The sequence below is a fragment of the Olea europaea genome, chromosome 12 (assembly GCF_002742605.1).
Source record: "Olea europaea var. sylvestris chromosome 12, O_europaea_v1, whole genome shotgun sequence".
Lineage (NCBI taxonomy): Eukaryota > Viridiplantae > Streptophyta > Magnoliopsida > Lamiales > Oleaceae > Olea > Olea europaea.
This window is the reverse complement of record NC_036248.1, coordinates 28,750,836-28,768,589: the sequence shown is the minus strand read 5'-3', so window position 1 is coordinate 28,768,589 and position 17,754 is coordinate 28,750,836. Positions and strand designations below refer to the sequence as shown.

Below are 17,754 nucleotides of genomic sequence, written 5' to 3'. Positions count from 1 at the left end.
ATTGGACACTGTTGAAACTTAAAGATACCAAATTCGAATGATTATGAAGTTTTGAGGATCAATCTGGAATATTTTGAAAGTTTGGACATGAGAATTGTTGTTTAGGATGAAAAAAGATCAAAATTGAACAAAAACTTGAAGAAAGAACCACGACCCCATGAAAAATCGAATTCTAGGACTAAATTAAAGCAATTGAAAATTTTAAGGATAGCGCAATCAACCACGGTGAACCGCAGTCTGAGCTTAGCCCCCGTTTGCCGCGATGAACCGTTCAGGGCAAGTCCATTTTCTTGTTTTAATGCTTTTTTAAAATAGTTTTGACTGATTTTCGAAATATAACTCCTAAATTCTTCCACCATATATATACACTTGCGTAAAGTATCTCCAAGAGGCACGTTATTTTTAAATAGTATATTCTACAATTTAGAGAGCAAAAAATTTTAAATGCCTCGACAATTTCTTTAAATTAACACTTAATTTTACTACTCTAGAAAAATATTCATTATTTTTTTCCTATTTTTATTTTCACTAGCTTCATATACATTATTATATTATTTTCTTTCATTAAAAATTGATATACTTTGAATCCATTTAAAATGTTAGTTTAAAGAGTTTCTTGGAGTAAAATTTGAAGGATTTTTTTTTTTAATAGAGAGCATTTCCTATTTAAAAAGTGTTTTGGAGATACTCTTATGTCATTGATAAGCGTATTTTGTTCACTCGTCTAGGCCATTAAATTGGAATATTTGTTAGAAATTTGGATAAATTATAGCTCAATTTTGTATTAATTATGTTTGTTAGATTAAACTCAATACAAATTGATGGAATTGAAAGAAATGAACGAAAAATGGGTAAAAACGAAATAAAATCAAAGTTTGAGGATCAAAGTGTAAACATTCAATAGTTGATTCGGACTTTAAAATTATGGTTGAAGATCACATATGATCAATCAGATGCAATTTGAAGTCAAAGAAGTGAAATATAGTCGAAGTATTCTCACAAATCAATTTGAGACCCATTTTTGGGATAACAAACGTTCAAAGTGGAAATATTTGATCAAGAAAAATTGTAGTCTTTTGAGTCATCTTTCCAATACACTTTGAATCACCTCAAACGGATATCAAAAAAATTCATAATCAAAATACCGAAAGATGCTTGAGGATGAGCTCCACGAACTTGCACGTGCTCGGCCATTTTTGCCCCGCACTTGAGATTGAAATTTTAATGACCCGAGAGCCATTCAGGTCTATGGTACGCGCTCGATGGTTATGCATGTGCACATGCGCAAACCATTTTTTAGATGAATTATCAATTTCCTTTCACGATTCAAACTCTTTTGAAATTCAAATTGGTCGTGATTTTGGCCTATTTTTCGACTCTTATAAATACAAAACAAGGATTGCACATGGAGAGAACTCTATTTTGCCTCTTCATACACAATAATATCATCAAATTTATCAAGAATAAGAGATCAATTTATTATTTTTAGGGGGAGAAAATTGAGCCCTAGCAAGAATTGAAGGTCAATTATATTAAGAAATTGAAGAATTCAAATTTGAACTTGAAGATCAATTTTTGTATTTTTCATGATCCAGGTGATATTTTTCATTATTTTTTCTTATAATTTATCTAAAAGGTCTAGATTCCATTTTTTGTATTGAATGAGATTAACCCTATTGTTTATTTATTTTAATTCAAGACTAGATTAATGTTGTATACCCATTATATTATTTAACTGACTAGCCACCAATTAGATAATTAGTTAATTGTTGTAGTATTGGAAGACTCACAATAAGTATAGAATGCGGCAAAATTAACATATTTTCAATAAATGTTAGGAATAACATTTATCATTTGTGCAATTGTATAAATAATCTAAAATTTATGGTGCTCTAATGATTCGAATTCGGGCGAGAAATAGATTTGGGTCATTGCTATGATAGAACTAATTTGGTTTGAAAAAGAAATATAAATAAATTAGCTTTGTCGACTTGTCAAGAATGTATAAACGAAACTATATTACAAATCACAATAAGCGGAATCAAAATCCAATACAATTATCATAATTTGATTAGGAATATTTTTATTAATTTTTATATTAATTTCACAAAAATAAAATCAAAATCCCTATTTTGTTTTACATAATTTGAATTCCATACATAACTAGTAAATTTGAATTGAAATTTATTGTCTGTGGAACAATACTTTAAACTTACTAAATTTATTATCTGTCATTAATCTCGCACATTTGCAATTCTTGCACCAACAAGTTCTTAGCAATGTTTTGGGTATAAAAGTATTTAATTTGAGTCTATTAGTTTATATAAAATTTGAATTTTCTTTTACGTTATTTTAGACTATTAATTAATCTATCTTTTTGTTTTGGGCAATTTATGCAGGATTTTGAAGAAATTGAGCTTCTACAATTAGATCCTGAAATTGAGAAAGTGAAGAAAATAATATAAAGAAACTAGAAATGTGTCAAAAAATCAAAATCATAATCGAGTTTAGTTACCACCAAATCAGCCAGATCAGCAAGGTGCCAAGAATAGCTTCTATCCTTGGAGAAGCTCTTAGGGATTATGTGAATCTCATCCCAATTCTTGTGCAATCGGCTATTATATATCCACCATTTGGGCATGCCAACTTCCACATTTGATAGATGTCATCAACTTGTTTCAAAATCAAAAGGACATCAGGTTCTTCGAAAGATCAACTGGAAATCCTCATGAACATATTTGAGCCTTCTCTATGCTTTACGATATGATCAGTTATGAAAGCATGTCTGTTGACGCTTTTAGACCGTGCCTATTTCCAAGCTCACGAGAATGGCTAAATTCACTAAATCCTCGATGTATTGTTTCATGGAATTATATGGTGTAGAAATTCATTTAAAAATTCTCCCCACTTCCCGTGCCCATCAAATCAGAAATGAAATCCATATTATCATGTAAATAGACCTTGAGAGCTATCGAAAATTTTATGAAAGATTCAAAGATTACTTCAGAAAGTGCCTCAACCTGAACATTCTTAAAGACTCTAAGATATGCATATTCTATTTAGGCTTGAGATATGAGTTACACAATATAGCCGATGCATCAGCAGAAAGGTCAAACTTGGATATTCCCTTGGACAATGCCTTAGACCTTTTTGAGAGAATTGTAGAAAATCAGTCCATGTGACCTATAGACGGGGAAGTACCAAGGAAGACAGGGGGGATTCACAACATAGATACAGTGAAAACAATGAGAACCTAGCTGGAAGTAGTAATAGATGAGTTAGACAAACTAATTGAGAATGTGAGAATGGTACAACAACCAGTTCCAATCTGTAGGGGCTGTAGGATAGACTATATAGTTGTAAGTTGTCATTTAGCTTCCAAGCTTGTTTATCGGCCTACGGAGGTCAGTTATGTACAGAACTTTCAGGGACAACAAAATAATCCTTACTTCAATACCTATAATTTAGGTTGGAGCAAGCATCCTAACTTCTTATGGGTTAATAATTAGGGTCAAGGATATTAGATTTAGTGTAACCCAACAAGATCAGCAACAACAATAGGTCATCATTGGAAGAATTAGTGGCACAATTCATCACCAAAAGTGAGACTCATTTTCAATATTAGCAAGTTGTAATTAAAAATTTGGAAACTCAGGTGGGACAGATAGCAGCCGCATTAGCCAATAAAATGCAGGGAATCCAACCAAGCGACATAAAGGGAACAGGTATTGGCAATTGAAGCTGTGAATCATGCAATTATTAAGGGACCATCAATCAAGCTTGCTACCTCTATTCGAGCTTATGTGTTGCCTATTCCATTCTTCAAAGGCTTCAAAGACAGCCTAAAAAAGACAAGTCCAGACCACCATAACATGAAGCGGAGTTCAACTGCATTGACTAAAAAGTTCAACACGATCATAAAGCAGGTGCTCAATCCTAAATAAAATGATCTAGGGAGTTTCGCATTACCTTACTATATAGTAAATTCACATAATTTAAATGTTTTAATTGAGAATAGAGCAAGTATTAATCTGATGCCACTGTCTATCTATAGAAAATTAGGATTGGATGATCTAAAAACAACATTAATAATCCTACAATTGGCTGACAGGACACTTAAGCATCCTTATGGAATGGTAAAGGATATTTTCATCAAAGTTGGAGATTATTTCTTTCCAACTGATTTCATTATCTTTGATATAGATGCTCAAAATATAGCGTTAATTTTGGGGAGACAAATCTTATCAATTGCAAAAGTATTAATGGATTTTTAAAAAAATGTGAAATAATCTTAAGGGTGGAAGAAATACAATAAAGTTTCATCATGAATACTTCATTCAAGTAACCATCAGACATTGAGGAGTGAAAAGGATAGACCATTGGTGGAGTCACGAGAACAAAGAAGGAAGAAGGTGAAATAGTTGGACAGGACAACAATGAAAATCTTGTAATCTGGAGGCTCAAAGATGAATTGAAGAGTAATTGTCAGTGTTGAAAACTCTCTTTTCAAGCCACCATAAATAGCCAAAACGACAAAATCAAGCTAATGACTATAAATAAGTACTCATTGGGAGGCAATCAAATTTTCTTTCCTTTTATTTATTTTTATTTTCTAGAATATAGGATTTATAAATTTCATTGCTTTTAGTAGTTTAGTAAATTTTATTGCTTTTAGTAATATAGGGTATCTTCATCCCCATTTTTTTCCTTTTAGGTTGTGTTTGAACTTATTATAAAGTGTTCCATATTATGATTGGTTTTCTAATTATTTTGAAAAAATATGACACTTAAACACACTGGATAAAGAAAAAGACTTAGCAAGTGAGTCAGAACTTAGTCAGTCCATCCAACACCTTCAAATATATAACAGGGGAGTACATAGTTCCCTTCTTTATCCTTAATTTTTATATATTACTTGTTATATTTTTATACATTAAGGACAATGTCTGTTATAAGTTTGGGGTGAAAAAACATTGAGTTTTTATTGGTTTGTGTGCTTGTTCGAGTGCCAAAAAAATCTAAAATTTTGAAAAAAAAAAAATTTATTACTTGTAGCTTCTTTTTTTCTTTTTTTTTGGCTTTTGTGTGCTTGTATATGTTAGATAAATTTGCCTACTATGATGAATATATTTGGAATTGTGTATTTGATTATAAATTGTGAAAAATTTGCATGTTAGGATTGATTTATACTTATTTATGTTTTGCATCATGAAGGAATAATTTGATTTAAAATTTGAACAGGTTGAAAAAAATATAGTGGATCTTAGATACTAAATCCAAATAACCACTAAATTATACATTTTAAAACCAAATCTAGAATAATTTAGGATTGATTGAACTGTTGTAGGGAGACATTGATATAAAATTGGATTCCATGTATACTAAATTTTGTGTTGATTGTCTAAGGCCAATAAGATGAAAGATAGATGAAAATCTTAAGTTAGGAGTCAATTTTTTGAAACATATATGTTTAATAAGGGGTATTACACTAATCGTTGTATAAAAAATAAAAAAAGGAAGAAAAGAAAAAATGTAACTCAATGTAAAATGTCTTATCGTAGTCTTTATGATTGAGTGATTAACCCTGTAGGATATTTAAAACCTGGTGCCCTAAAGTCATATAATTTGAAAGTCAACGACCAAAAGCTCAATACAAGGGTTATCTAGAAAGTTTGATGGAGAGAAGTATGCACATAAGATATTAGAAAAGAAAAAATCTCCATATATATATATATATATATATATATATATATATATATATATATATATTACAAACGCTTATTTGAGAAAATTAGACTTTTAACAAATGGTTATTAGCCTATTGATTTTTGGAAGTTGAAGCAATCAAAAATAAGGAAAATCCACTTGTTGATACAATGAATTACAGTTAGTAAGATCTAACCAAATTAGAGAAGGTGAAGATCCAGTATTATATAGAAATTTAACCTCAAGTCACAACTTGAAAGAGAGTTGAATAAATAAGTTTGGAGGTGTGAATTTCACGAGAGCAGAAAGGATAAATTTGACAATTGAGGGTTAGGATTTGAATTACCTTATGAATTAATGATGCCTGACATGAATTTTCACACTCGCATACGTAAGTTTTATATTGGATAAGTAGAAATTAATTTTAGCGTTGTGATTTGTAGCAGTTCTATAGTCTTAATATATATATTCCAATCTTAAGATCAAAAGCATATTATCTAACCATATGTTTTTAAAATTTTTAGTTAAGTTAAGATATGGTTTTGTTTGAGTACAAACAAATGTTCAAATTTCCTTATTTGTTAGTGATTTGGATAAGTTATAGCTTAATTATGTATTAATTATATTTGTTAGGTTAAATTCAATGCAAATTTGTGCAATTGGAAGAAAGGAACGAAAAAGGGATAAAAAATGAAAGAAATGCAAAGTTTTGGGGATCAAAGTGTAAACATTCAATAGTTGATTCAAACTATAAAATGATTATTGAATATCACATATGATCAATTGGACATAATTTGTTTTTTAAAGGAGTGAAATATAGCCGAAATATTCTCACAAATCAATTTCCACTCGAAAAAGTCGTGCTATGGGTTTTTAGGCTCAAATTGAGACCCATTTTTTGGATAGCAAACCTTGAAGTTGGAAAATTGTTGTCAAGAAAAATTGTAACCCTTTGATTCCTCTTTCCAACTCATTTTGGATCACCTTAATTAGATATTAGAAGAGAAAGTTATGATCAAAATACCGAAATCTACTTAAGGATGAACTCCGCGAACCTGCGCACCCGCGAGACTGAAATTTTAATGACCCGAGTGCCATTGGATCAATGGTCCGTGCACAATGGTTATGCTTATGCGCATGAACGGGCGATTTTCGTAGATGAATCAACAGTTTCCTTTCAGGATTCAAACTCTCTTAGAACCCAAAATTGAAGCAATTTTGGTTTATTTTTTTGACTCTTATAAATACAAAACAAGGGTTACATATGGAGATAACTCTCTCTTGCCTCTTTATGTACAATAATATCATTAAATTTATCAAGAACAAAATGTCAATTCACTATTTTTGGAAGAGAAAATCGAGCCCTAGCAAGAATTGAAGGTCAATTACATCAAGAAATTGAAGAATTCATATTTGGACTTGAAGATCAACATCCTTTGTATTATTTTATAATTCGAGTGGTATTTTTTCATTATTCTTCTTGTAATTTATTTAAAAGCATGCTAAGCTAGATCACTTTTTTTGTATTAGATGAGATAAACCCTATTATTTATTTATTTTAATTCAAAACTAGATATTTAGTTTAATTATTGTGCTTCTTGATTAATTTTTGCATACTCATTGTATTATTTACTTGATTGGTCACCAATTAGATAATTAGTCACTAGTTTAGTGTTGAAAGACTTATAATAAGTTTAGAATACTGTAAAATTAACATATTTACAATAAATGTTATCACTTGTGCAATCATATAAATAATCTAAAATTTAATGCATTCTAACGATTTGAATTTGAGCTAGGATTAGATATGGTTGTGGTTAGGATAAAATTAATTTATCTTGAAAAAGAAAGTTAGATGCATTATCTTTGTCGATTGTCAAGAACGCACGAACAAAATTAGATTACAAATCAAGAATTGAAATAGATAATAATAGGTGGAGTCGAAATCCAATACAATCATCCATAATTTGATAAAAATCAAACTTTTATTGCTTTTTTAGATTAATTTTGCAAAAATAAAATCAAAATCCCTCTTTTGTTTTGCATAATTTGAATTTCATACATAATTAATAAAGTTGAATTGATGTTTATTCCATGTTAGACGATAACCTCAACTCACTAAGTTTATTACTTATCAACGATTCCTTATGCTTGCGGGTTTGACATGAACGGTCTTAACAATGGAATTGCATCTTAGAAAAAAATTAGAGAGTGAAGTGATAGAAAATCAAGAAAAATAATATCAAGAACTAGGGTTTTTGAGTTTTTGTATTAAGAAGGTAATTCCTGGTACAAGATCGTCATATTTTTCCTCAATATTCCTTTAAATTTGATGATATACTCCATTCTTTCTTGTAATTTTTTTTTCTCATTGTGTAACTAAATGATTATTTGGGACGACAAAGATAACCTAGCTTTGAATATTAATTTTAATTATAATATTTTGATTTTCAATTGATGTTTGTGAATTGATTTTATTTCTTTTTTAAAGCTTTGAATTATTTGATTATTAATTCATTGATTTATGAACGATAATTACGTCGAGAGTAGAGTTATTTGTTTAGATCACGTGATAAAATTCAACAATTTAAATGAAAGGCAACAATACATTTTTATGGTTCGATTCACATTAAAATTAGTGAGTTGACTTAATTGAGTAGAACTGATTTGAACTCGGGAGAGATAAATCAATTAATTTAGAAGAATTTGATCGGTATAGATAATTATTTATTATTGATGATTGAGATTAAGGTATACATAATTATTTATTATCGATAATTGATAGTAAGGCGATAATTGCAATGAACTCGTGAATCTTGACACTTTAATTCTCATATAAGAGAATTTTTAAGAGATTCTTTATTTTTAAAGATTATCTTGATCTCAATAGAGAGCATATTTAAATCTAAAGAGTATAATATTTTATACAATCCAACAAACTATTTATTTTATTTTTTTCAACACTCATTTCCTGTTTTTCCTCATTTTTCAATCAATACATATTTTAGATGTTCATGGCTAAAATATTCTATAATATAACTACTGAAGTGTTGAAATTTGCAATGTTATTAAATACAATCTCTATAAAATACAAATAGAGAATGATATCGACTCTCCAAATATAGAGAATTCAACCGACTATTTATTTAAAAAGTTAAAATAAAGAATTTATTGGAGGTTAATTTTAAAGTTTGACTCTTTAAAATAAATACTATTTCACTTTTAAATAGACATATTTAGATGCAATGAGAATCCTGACTTTTCCACATGTCTATTGTTTTACTAAATTTATAGTTTTTAGTATAGAAATCAAAATCAATTGTTTTTATTTGTTTTACTCAAACGTGAGCTAGGAATAGTTAAATCAACGATTAAATAGTGGTTATTGTGAAAACAATAGTCCCAACTTTTCGATCCACTTTATTACTTGTTCACAATATCTTACCATTGCGATACAAAAATATACACAAACAAGTTGCTTGTGAAATCTTTTTCATACATCATGTTAAACCTCTTTATCTAAAGCTTTAAGTGGTTGGACAGAGCACGCACGTTAATATTAGATATTGTTGAAAACTACATTTAACCCTTGTTCAGTTTAGCTAAAAATTATTTTTTAGTAGATTTTGATCAAAGCTATTTAAATATGTGTTTGAAAAATTGTAAATTTCATGAAATATGTAATTAAAATTAACTATTGAGCTTTGTTTAGGCCCTTGTTTGTTTGAACCTCATTTTTTACATCAAATTACATTCTTCAACAGTGATTTAAAATAATTCTAATCACATTTTTCAATAAAATAATATTACACACAAATCCAAAATTTTTCTCATTTTTTAACCACGTATTTTCCATCATAACATTACTTAACATTACTTCAAAATGCATTTTTTGAAAAAAAAAATTAAGCTCAAACAACCTCTAGATTTCTATCAACTTTCTTAGTTAACCCAAATAAGGGCTTTGCAAATGAATTTTAAAAAAATGGGTTTTTGATAACCATTCTTCCATAACTCATATTCAATCACACGTTCTCATCGTAAAATACTTTTCATGTAAATTCTAAACCCTTTTCTACCTTTTAATCACACATTTTTCAAAAATTTACTATTCGAAAACTCCCAAAAAAAATGATGCTATCAAACAGGATGCTAAGCCTTTGTTTGAGCCTCATTCTTGACAAAAAATATATTTTTGAATAGTGTATTGATAAAAAATATGTAATTAAAAATAAAGAAAATTTTTAAATTTATGTGTGATATTATTTTATTGAATATTGTGCGGTTGAAATGGGATCCAATCACTCTTAAATAATGTATTTTAATGAAAAAAAGAGACTTAAACAAGGATTAAGTGTTCCATCAAATGACTATTTCTCATTCCAACTCGTGTTGAATTAAAAAAGAAAAAAAGAAACAATAACTAGGACGTTAAGGGTGTGTTTGATTGACATGGAAAATATTAGTTAAAAAAGAAAATATTTTCCATCTTTTGTGGAAAATAAAAACCACCTCCACCCAAAGAAAATATTTTCCTTAAAAACAAGGAAAATTAGGCATATTTTCAAAAGTTGAAAAATATTTTCCATGAAAAAAAATAACAATCAAACACTCAAAGTGAAAATTTGGATGAAAAATTGATATTTTCCATGAAAAATAAATGTAATCAAACACACTCTAACAAAAAAAAAAAAAAAAAAAAAAAAAGAAACAATAACTAGGACATTAAGAAAAAGAGGCGACAAAATATTCTCTTTAATTTCTTATTGAGAATTCAACTTTTTGTAGTCTTGTGATAGAGAGATTTGTGAATGAAATATTTGCTCACAATTCATCTGGCATTCGAAAACCACAAAAAAACAGTTTGAAGCAGAACCACTCCTCTCTAAATCTTCTTTATCCAAAACTACGAAAAATTCCAATAAAATTAAATCCATCCACGGCTCCAGTGGCTGTGAATTTTCTTCAATTTTTTTGACTTTCTGCATTGCCCACATAATAATATAGTATCACATATTTCAGTGGAATCTTGATATAGAAAATCACTGACCGAACGTAATAAAGTGTGCTTTAACCCAAAGAGAGCCCACTTCTTAGCAGAGGCTGCTTAGGTCAGGAGAATTATAACTAGTATTTTAAAGGTAAATATTCTCAAGAAAATTACAAGTTCTGATAAATTGTTTTCGGAAATTAGAAAGTGATGCATAAAGGGATTGATGATTTCTGTGGTTAAATGGGTTATGATTCTGTTTGTTGTTATTGGGTTTTGTTTAAAATGAAAAAATTTCATGTCAATACTGAGTTTTGTGTTGTTTTCAATTATCAGTGGCTTTATTTAATCCATTCTCTGTTATTTTCAATTTTTCATGGTTGATAAGTGTCATTGATGGACTTCTGGTGCAATTTGCTTTGGTGCATGTGTCCCCCCACCCCTAGCCCCAGTATTGTCTTATAATGTTCACATATGAAATGTTGATCAACCATTTATTTTGTTTCGAATTTTTCTGTTGTTAGAGTAATCACTGAATGATATCTCGATCTTGAACTATGGATACTGATTTCTTTAAAATATTGGGTTATGATTCTGTTTATTGTTATTGGGTTTTGTTTAGAATGAAAAAATTTCATGTCAATACTGAGTTTTGTGCTGTTTTCAATTATCGGTGGCTTTATTTAATCCATTCTCTGTTATTTTCAATTTTCCATGGTTGATAAGTGTCATTAATGGACTTCTGGTGCAATTTGCTTTGGTGCATGTGTCCCCCCACCCCTAGCCCCAGTATTGTCTTTTAATGTTAAGAAATATTGAAATGTTGATCAACCATTTATTTTGTTTCAAATTTTGTTGTTGTTAGAGTAATCACTGAATGATATCTCGATCTTGAACTATAGATACTGATTTCTTTAAAATATTGTGCTATCGGTTAATCTTGGAGTTTAAGGGGAATTTTTTCAGATTTTGTTCCTTTTCATTATCCAGCCTTTCACTAAATTCCCAGTTAACGGCATAAAGTTTCTTTTGGTTATTCTCAGGTGGGGAGCGAGTTAATTGATTTTATCCCCTCATCTTGCTAGTGACTTGAGGACTTGTTCGCATCACGTCCAGATTTAATACGAACTATATACTTAAACATGTCGAAGCCACTGGATTATGAGAATTTGAATGAAAATGTTAAGAAATGTCAGTATGCTGTTCGAGGTGAGCTGTATCTTCGTGCCTCTGAGCTTCAGAAGGAGGGCAAGAAGGTATGTTTTGATAAGCAGTCATATCTCCCTATTACAGGGACGAGGTTTCTGACGTCTTATTTTTAATCTGTGAATGTTTAGAATGGAAAGCTTATATCTAGTCACAAATTTTGTGGAACATTCTGTTTCATACTGTCTATCTCGGTTTAGTTTCTCTCTATGAAAGTCACTTAAATTTACGAGTTATACAACCGTGGCACAGTGGCATTGACCGCTTACTCTTTGCCATGTGATCATCAATGATTTTACCGCAGATCATCTTCACAAATGTTGGCAATCCTCATGCCCTTGGGCAGAAGCCTCTGACATTTCCTCGCCAGGTTGTATAATTTATAATTATTTATTTATTTTGCATGTATTTTTTATATCATTTTTGATGGTGTAGTTTGTATTCACGGTAAGAAAAATGATGTTGCAGGTGATTGCGCTCTGCCAAGCTCCGTTTCTGCTAGATGATCCTAATGTGGGGCTTGTGTTTCCAGCCGATACTATAGCAAGAGCTAAACATTATCTTTCACTGACATCAGGGGGTCTAGGTATTATACTTCACAATATTCTCATTCTGTTCTCTGAGAAAATATAGAACACCTTATGTAGTACTTTGAGAAATGAAGGATTTTTCTTGATTCCATTTTTTATTATTTTCTTTGCCACAAAGATGAAAGATCCTGTTATTTATTTCCATCCCGCATTCTCTTTATTCCTTCCAACCTAGACTCCAGGCAAAAGCAAGAAATACTAACTTTTTTTGGTGGCTGGTTTTCCATTTTCTCGTCAGATATCATGACTTTACTTTGCACACTGTTTAAACCAATACAAAAATTACATTTCAGAGATAAAATGTGCAGTTGCTAGAGACTGCCACAATATGATTCTCTCTCTCTCCATGAGAACTACTTCTTTCGGTAAACCAGACTTTTATTTCATAGTACATGGACTAGTGTATTAAGTTACTAGCTCAAATTCTTTAAACTTGTCAGTGGTTACATTCTGCAAATACTTAGTAACCTCATCTGAAGATGTCCATTTTATTTATGACCACTTTACCTGCTTTGAACTTTGCATTTTGATCAATCTACGCTGGGTTAGACAATGTATCAAAGTTTGTAAGATTTTACACTGGCTGTCAGCCTACTGGAAGCCTCCTCCTTTATCTGGGCTTGGAATAGGCTATAAAAAATAATAGGTGGAGTTGGTTAGACACTGTGTTTATTATTTAGAAAAGGGAAAAAGTGATCAGTACTTTGTTGTGTCTGTATCCATTCTTCATAACTTCAACTCATTATATATTCTAGGCCATTGTAGATGTTTAATCTTGGATATATATTTTCAACTACACATCATAGTACTGCTGTCAAAATTTCAGTCGTCCTGATTAATTTTGGTTCTTAGCGTTTCATTGCATCAGACAGCCAAATTAACTGTCGACTATGAAGCTTACTCAATTTTCTATTAGAGGAACATCAATAAGGAGCAAAGATTGATTATCACGTGCTTTATACTTAATCAGGTGCCTACAGTGACTCACGAGGCATTCCTGGAATAAGGAAAGAAGTGGCAGAGTTCATTGAGAGACGTGATGGATATCCAAGGTGACAATGATTAATTCGTAATTTTCATGTTTTGTCCTTGATAAACAGTAAAATAAGCAATTTTAGCTCCTTTTTTGTTTTGAATGTCCTGTGTTGTCAATTCACCTTACTAAACATGCTAATTATGTTTGAGATAGATGTTAACAAGTTTTATGGTATTATTTATATTAATTCTTGAACTGATTTCAGTGATCCAGAACTCATATTCCTAACAGATGGTGCCAGCAAAGGAGTGATGCAAATCTTAAATGCTATTATTCGTGGTGATCGTGATGGGGTAATAATCCTTTAAGCCTCTTCCATCCTTGCTGTTTCTTTGCCTCATTTTGGGGTAATGTTTTCCCATAATATTATTAACACTATTCTTTTCTGTTTCCAGATACTGGTCCCTGTTCCACAATATCCCCTTTATTCAGCTACAATATCGTTATTAGGCGGCTCTCTTGTTCCCTATTACCTTGAAGAAACTGCCAATTGGGGTCTTGATATTGTTAACCTTCGCCAGTCAGTTGCCCAGGCTCGTTCTCAAGGAAAAACTGTAAGTATTTCTTGTACAAATATATTCTACAATCATGCTTTGGTGTGCTTAAAACTTACTCTTCCAGAAAATAAGTTGACTTACTTTCTCGACAAGTTTTTTTTTTTTGGTACAAAAACTAACTTGAAAATCATATCTGAAAAAAAGTAACTTAAAGTGAAAGTTAATGAAGGCAGCTTGTTTTTATGGTGCAATTAGCTGTTTCTGTATTGCATCTACTTCAATAACAAAGAACTACCTAATTTAAGGAAACTTGTGTTGTTCTTGATTCATGCTTATTAGTTACGTTTTGTACATGCTCCTTAAAGTTTCTCCAGCTTATCCCTTTTTTTTTTCTTTTTTTTTTTTTATGTGCTTGTGATAAGGTACGGGCAATGGTGATTATAAACCCCGGGAACCCTACTGGACAGTGTCTTAGTGAAGCAAATCTGAAAGAAGTATTAAAATTCTGTTATGAGAATAATTTGGTATTGCTTGGAGATGAAGTTTATCAGCAAAATATTTACCAAGATGAGCGTCCCTTCATAAGTGCACGGAAGGTATATATAAAGTGCATGTTTTGTTCTAAATGTCAGTTCTCTTGGATCTTACAGACTGATGGCATAACGTCCTTCAAAGCTGAGTACATGTTTGGTATACAATATTTGATCGTAATGGGCAGTAGAGTGGACGCTTTTAGTTTCTTTTTGTTTTTTAAAACTGTCAAACTACACTCTAATCCCCCTTAATAAACTTTCCATCAAGGTTCTGATGGACATGGGAGGACCCATAAGCAAGGAGCTTCAGCTTGTTTCCTTCCACACAGTCTCCAAAGGTTATTGGGGTGAATGTGGGCAACGGGGCGGGTACTTTGAGATGACCAATGTTTCTCCAAAGGTTTGCCTTGCTGTAATTTCAAATTTTGTTTTTTAAGCATTGAACACTTTAACTCCGAAAGCAATAGTAAGCAAAAGTGAATCAGGAACGAGCAAAGCAAACAAACATATTTATACGTTAACATAATGAAGAAAGAGATACAAGGATTTTTACCCACATGCCTCTCTATCTTGACTATACGAACACTTATCCCCTAAATAAAAAATAAAAAAATAAAAAGTCGTTTATTTATGATAGGAATGTTAGGCTGACCTATATATGAATTCCTGATAAACCCCTATAAATAAAACGGTCCATAGGGGAGAAGTGTAGAATGTGGTTACGCTCCACAGTCCAACAATAGACTGGAAATAATCATGCCAAGTTGGGGTACTTGAAATTCTAAACATCAAGTAAGATAAAACAGCTGAGGAACACAAGTATAAGTGCTGTTTTTATTTGTAAAGGTTAGACAATTTACAAAACAAGTTCTTACAGGCAAAATGAAGGCTGCAGTCAGCTAAATGTGCACCCCATGTCTGTTTATAAGGATTTAGATAACATGGAAATAAAAATTATTATTATTATTATTATTATAATTATTTTTATTTTTTTATTTTTTTTAATTCTGAATCCTATCACCAAATAAATTTTCGACTGTGGTTGCAGACAGTAGAAGAGATATACAAGGTTGCTTCCATTTCACTCAGTCCAAATGTCCCTGGGCAGATATTCGTAAGTCAGTTATTTAATAATTTGTGTTTTATACGAGGGCTTTCTCTTTTCAGTTTCTAATACTCTTGCATTGTGGTATTATGTTGATTGAACTGGTTTCACCTATTTCAGCCATACTGAGAGCCAAACTATAATTCTTTGCATTTTACAGCTAGGGCTTATGGTCAGTCCTCCTAAACCTGGAGACATATCTTATGAGAGATTTGTTAGAGAGAGGTATAAATTCTAATATCCAATCCTTCACAATTCTATTTGATTTTTTTCTTGAGAAATTTTTCTAACTAGTCAATTTTTTGTTGGCCAAAATTAAATTTGTTCCCGCAAAAAAATAAAAATAAATAAATAAAAAATAAATGTAAAATACGGCTCAGGTAGTGCTATTTTACTATATTGTCTTCTACGCAATCAGGCACAGTTGACATGGAACACTACAGGGTTTAAATGGATTAGAAAACCTCGTCAAATTTCCCTTGTTTGACGATAATGCAAAAAGGAAGGGATAGAGTTTAAATGGTCTAGAAATTCTTGTCAACTTTGCCTAGTTTGATAAGAATGCCTAGATTTATTCAAAATTCATGCAGAAAGGGAGATGGGGATTTGGTAAAACTTTTGAGAAGAGATGCGTACATTTGTCAAAGAATTTTAAAACAATGACATCATTTATAATTCCACAAGTAGTGGACAATTCTTTTTTCACTGTAAAAGTGTCGTGTGTGGGAAATTGTCTTTTTTCTTCTAGGTTTTAGAATTTAGAGAAAAGACCTTAATACTTTAAGTTTTCCCCTTCCAATGGAAGTAACTGACTCTCTAAGCATTGCTTGTGTCTTTTGCAAAAACGAGCTAAGTCTTATTTTTTGTAGTTTGGGTTTGGCTACAAGAATCTTTCTCATCCACTCCGTTCAGTTGATTATAGATTTACTAAAAGATGTGAAGTAACTAGATTATTGGCAACTACAATGTGCCATGCTAGGTTTTGCCCTCTTTCAATATATTTCACCGACATCGCATCTCTCTTATGAATGCAAGTCAACCACATCTCTTTTGTTTATATATATGACCACTCTGTGCTTTCAGTAAGACAAATTATTTGCTGACATGTGGACCCGAAGAGGGGCAGTAGATTATAGCACAATCACAAGAGGGTTGGATGATGAGTAGGACTATGTGCAATTGAGACGAGACTTTCAATTTAAATTGATCTATATGTTTCTTTTTTACTGGATCATTCTTGTTGGTTAAGACATTGAAAAAGTTAGTCTTACTGTAATCTACTTTCTTTCCCGTGTTCAAAATTGAGGACCCATAAGTTCTTTTTATTTGATCTCATTTTTTGGCCAAACTATTGCTTATTATGTGGTTTTGGTTGTATTTAATAGGGAATTAATTGCTGCTTTCTTTTGTCACTCCCTTGCAGCAAAGGAGTCCTTGAGTCTCTGAGGAGGAGAGCACAAATAATGACAGATGGATTCAATAGCTGTAGAAATGTGGTCTGCAATTTTACAGAAGGTAAATCCTTGTCTTAGGATGCACGGGATTTCAAAACCCGCCACTCTAAGAACACCCTAAACGCCGTCAATTAGATATCCACTTTCCTTCATCACGCGGAGTTATTCACTATAAGAACAAATGATTTCAGGTGCCATGTATTCCTTCCCACAAATACGCTTACCTCCAAAAGCAATAGAGGCTGCAAAAAAGGCTGGAAAAGTTCCCGATGTTTTCTATTGTCTCAAGCTTCTAGAAGCCACCGGCATTTCCACTGTCCCAGGTTCGGGATTTGGTCAAAAGGATGGGTATGTCCAAATTTAATTTTTTTGTTATGGTTAGTTTTATGTGGAATATTGCTTACATGCAACCTTAGTTTGTTGTCCGGAAGTAATGCTTAAAATCATATATTGGGAAGTATCACCTTTTTAGATGGTTCGTGGATATGACTACGCTGCTATTTTGTTGCAACTTTCTATACAATTGAGGCGCGTTAAATTCCTTAGTGGCCATTAAAACTTCATTTTGTTTCAAGTTGGTGATTGAAGTTAAACCGCATCCATATTCGTTAGTTTAATGAACTCAAAATAACGGACA

At 31.3% G+C, this 17,754-nt stretch overlaps 1 protein-coding gene across 1 annotated transcript; it reads left to right on the top strand.

The window, feature by feature from the left end:
• Nucleotides 1-10,480: 10,480 nt before the first annotated feature.
• Nucleotides 10,481-17,657, top strand: LOC111406319 (glutamate--glyoxylate aminotransferase 2). The gene is made up of 13 exons (XM_023035703.1): nt 10,481-10,847; nt 11,740-11,952; nt 12,207-12,272; nt 12,371-12,488; nt 13,463-13,544; nt 13,734-13,821; nt 13,924-14,082; nt 14,448-14,621; nt 14,827-14,958; nt 15,607-15,672; nt 15,824-15,888; nt 17,087-17,178; nt 17,309-17,657. The coding sequence occupies exons 2-13, from the start codon at nt 11,839-11,841 to the stop codon at nt 17,479-17,481; spliced, it is 1,329 nt and encodes a 442-aa protein (XP_022891471.1). The 5' UTR covers nt 10,481-10,847; nt 11,740-11,838; the 3' UTR covers nt 17,482-17,657.
• Nucleotides 17,658-17,754: the final 97 nt, after the last annotated feature.

Coding starts and splice junctions, on each gene's coding strand:
- LOC111406319 (XM_023035703.1), top strand. CDS start 11,839: ATGTCGAAGCCACTGGATTATGAGAATTTGAATGAAAATGTTAAGAAA. Junction 11,953..12,206: donor TTCAGAAGGAGGGCAAGAAG/GTATGTTTTGAT, acceptor ATTTTACCGCAG/ATCATCTTCACAAATGTTGG. Junction 14,083..14,447: donor CTCGTTCTCAAGGAAAAACT/GTAAGTATTTCT, acceptor GCTTGTGATAAG/GTACGGGCAATGGTGATTAT.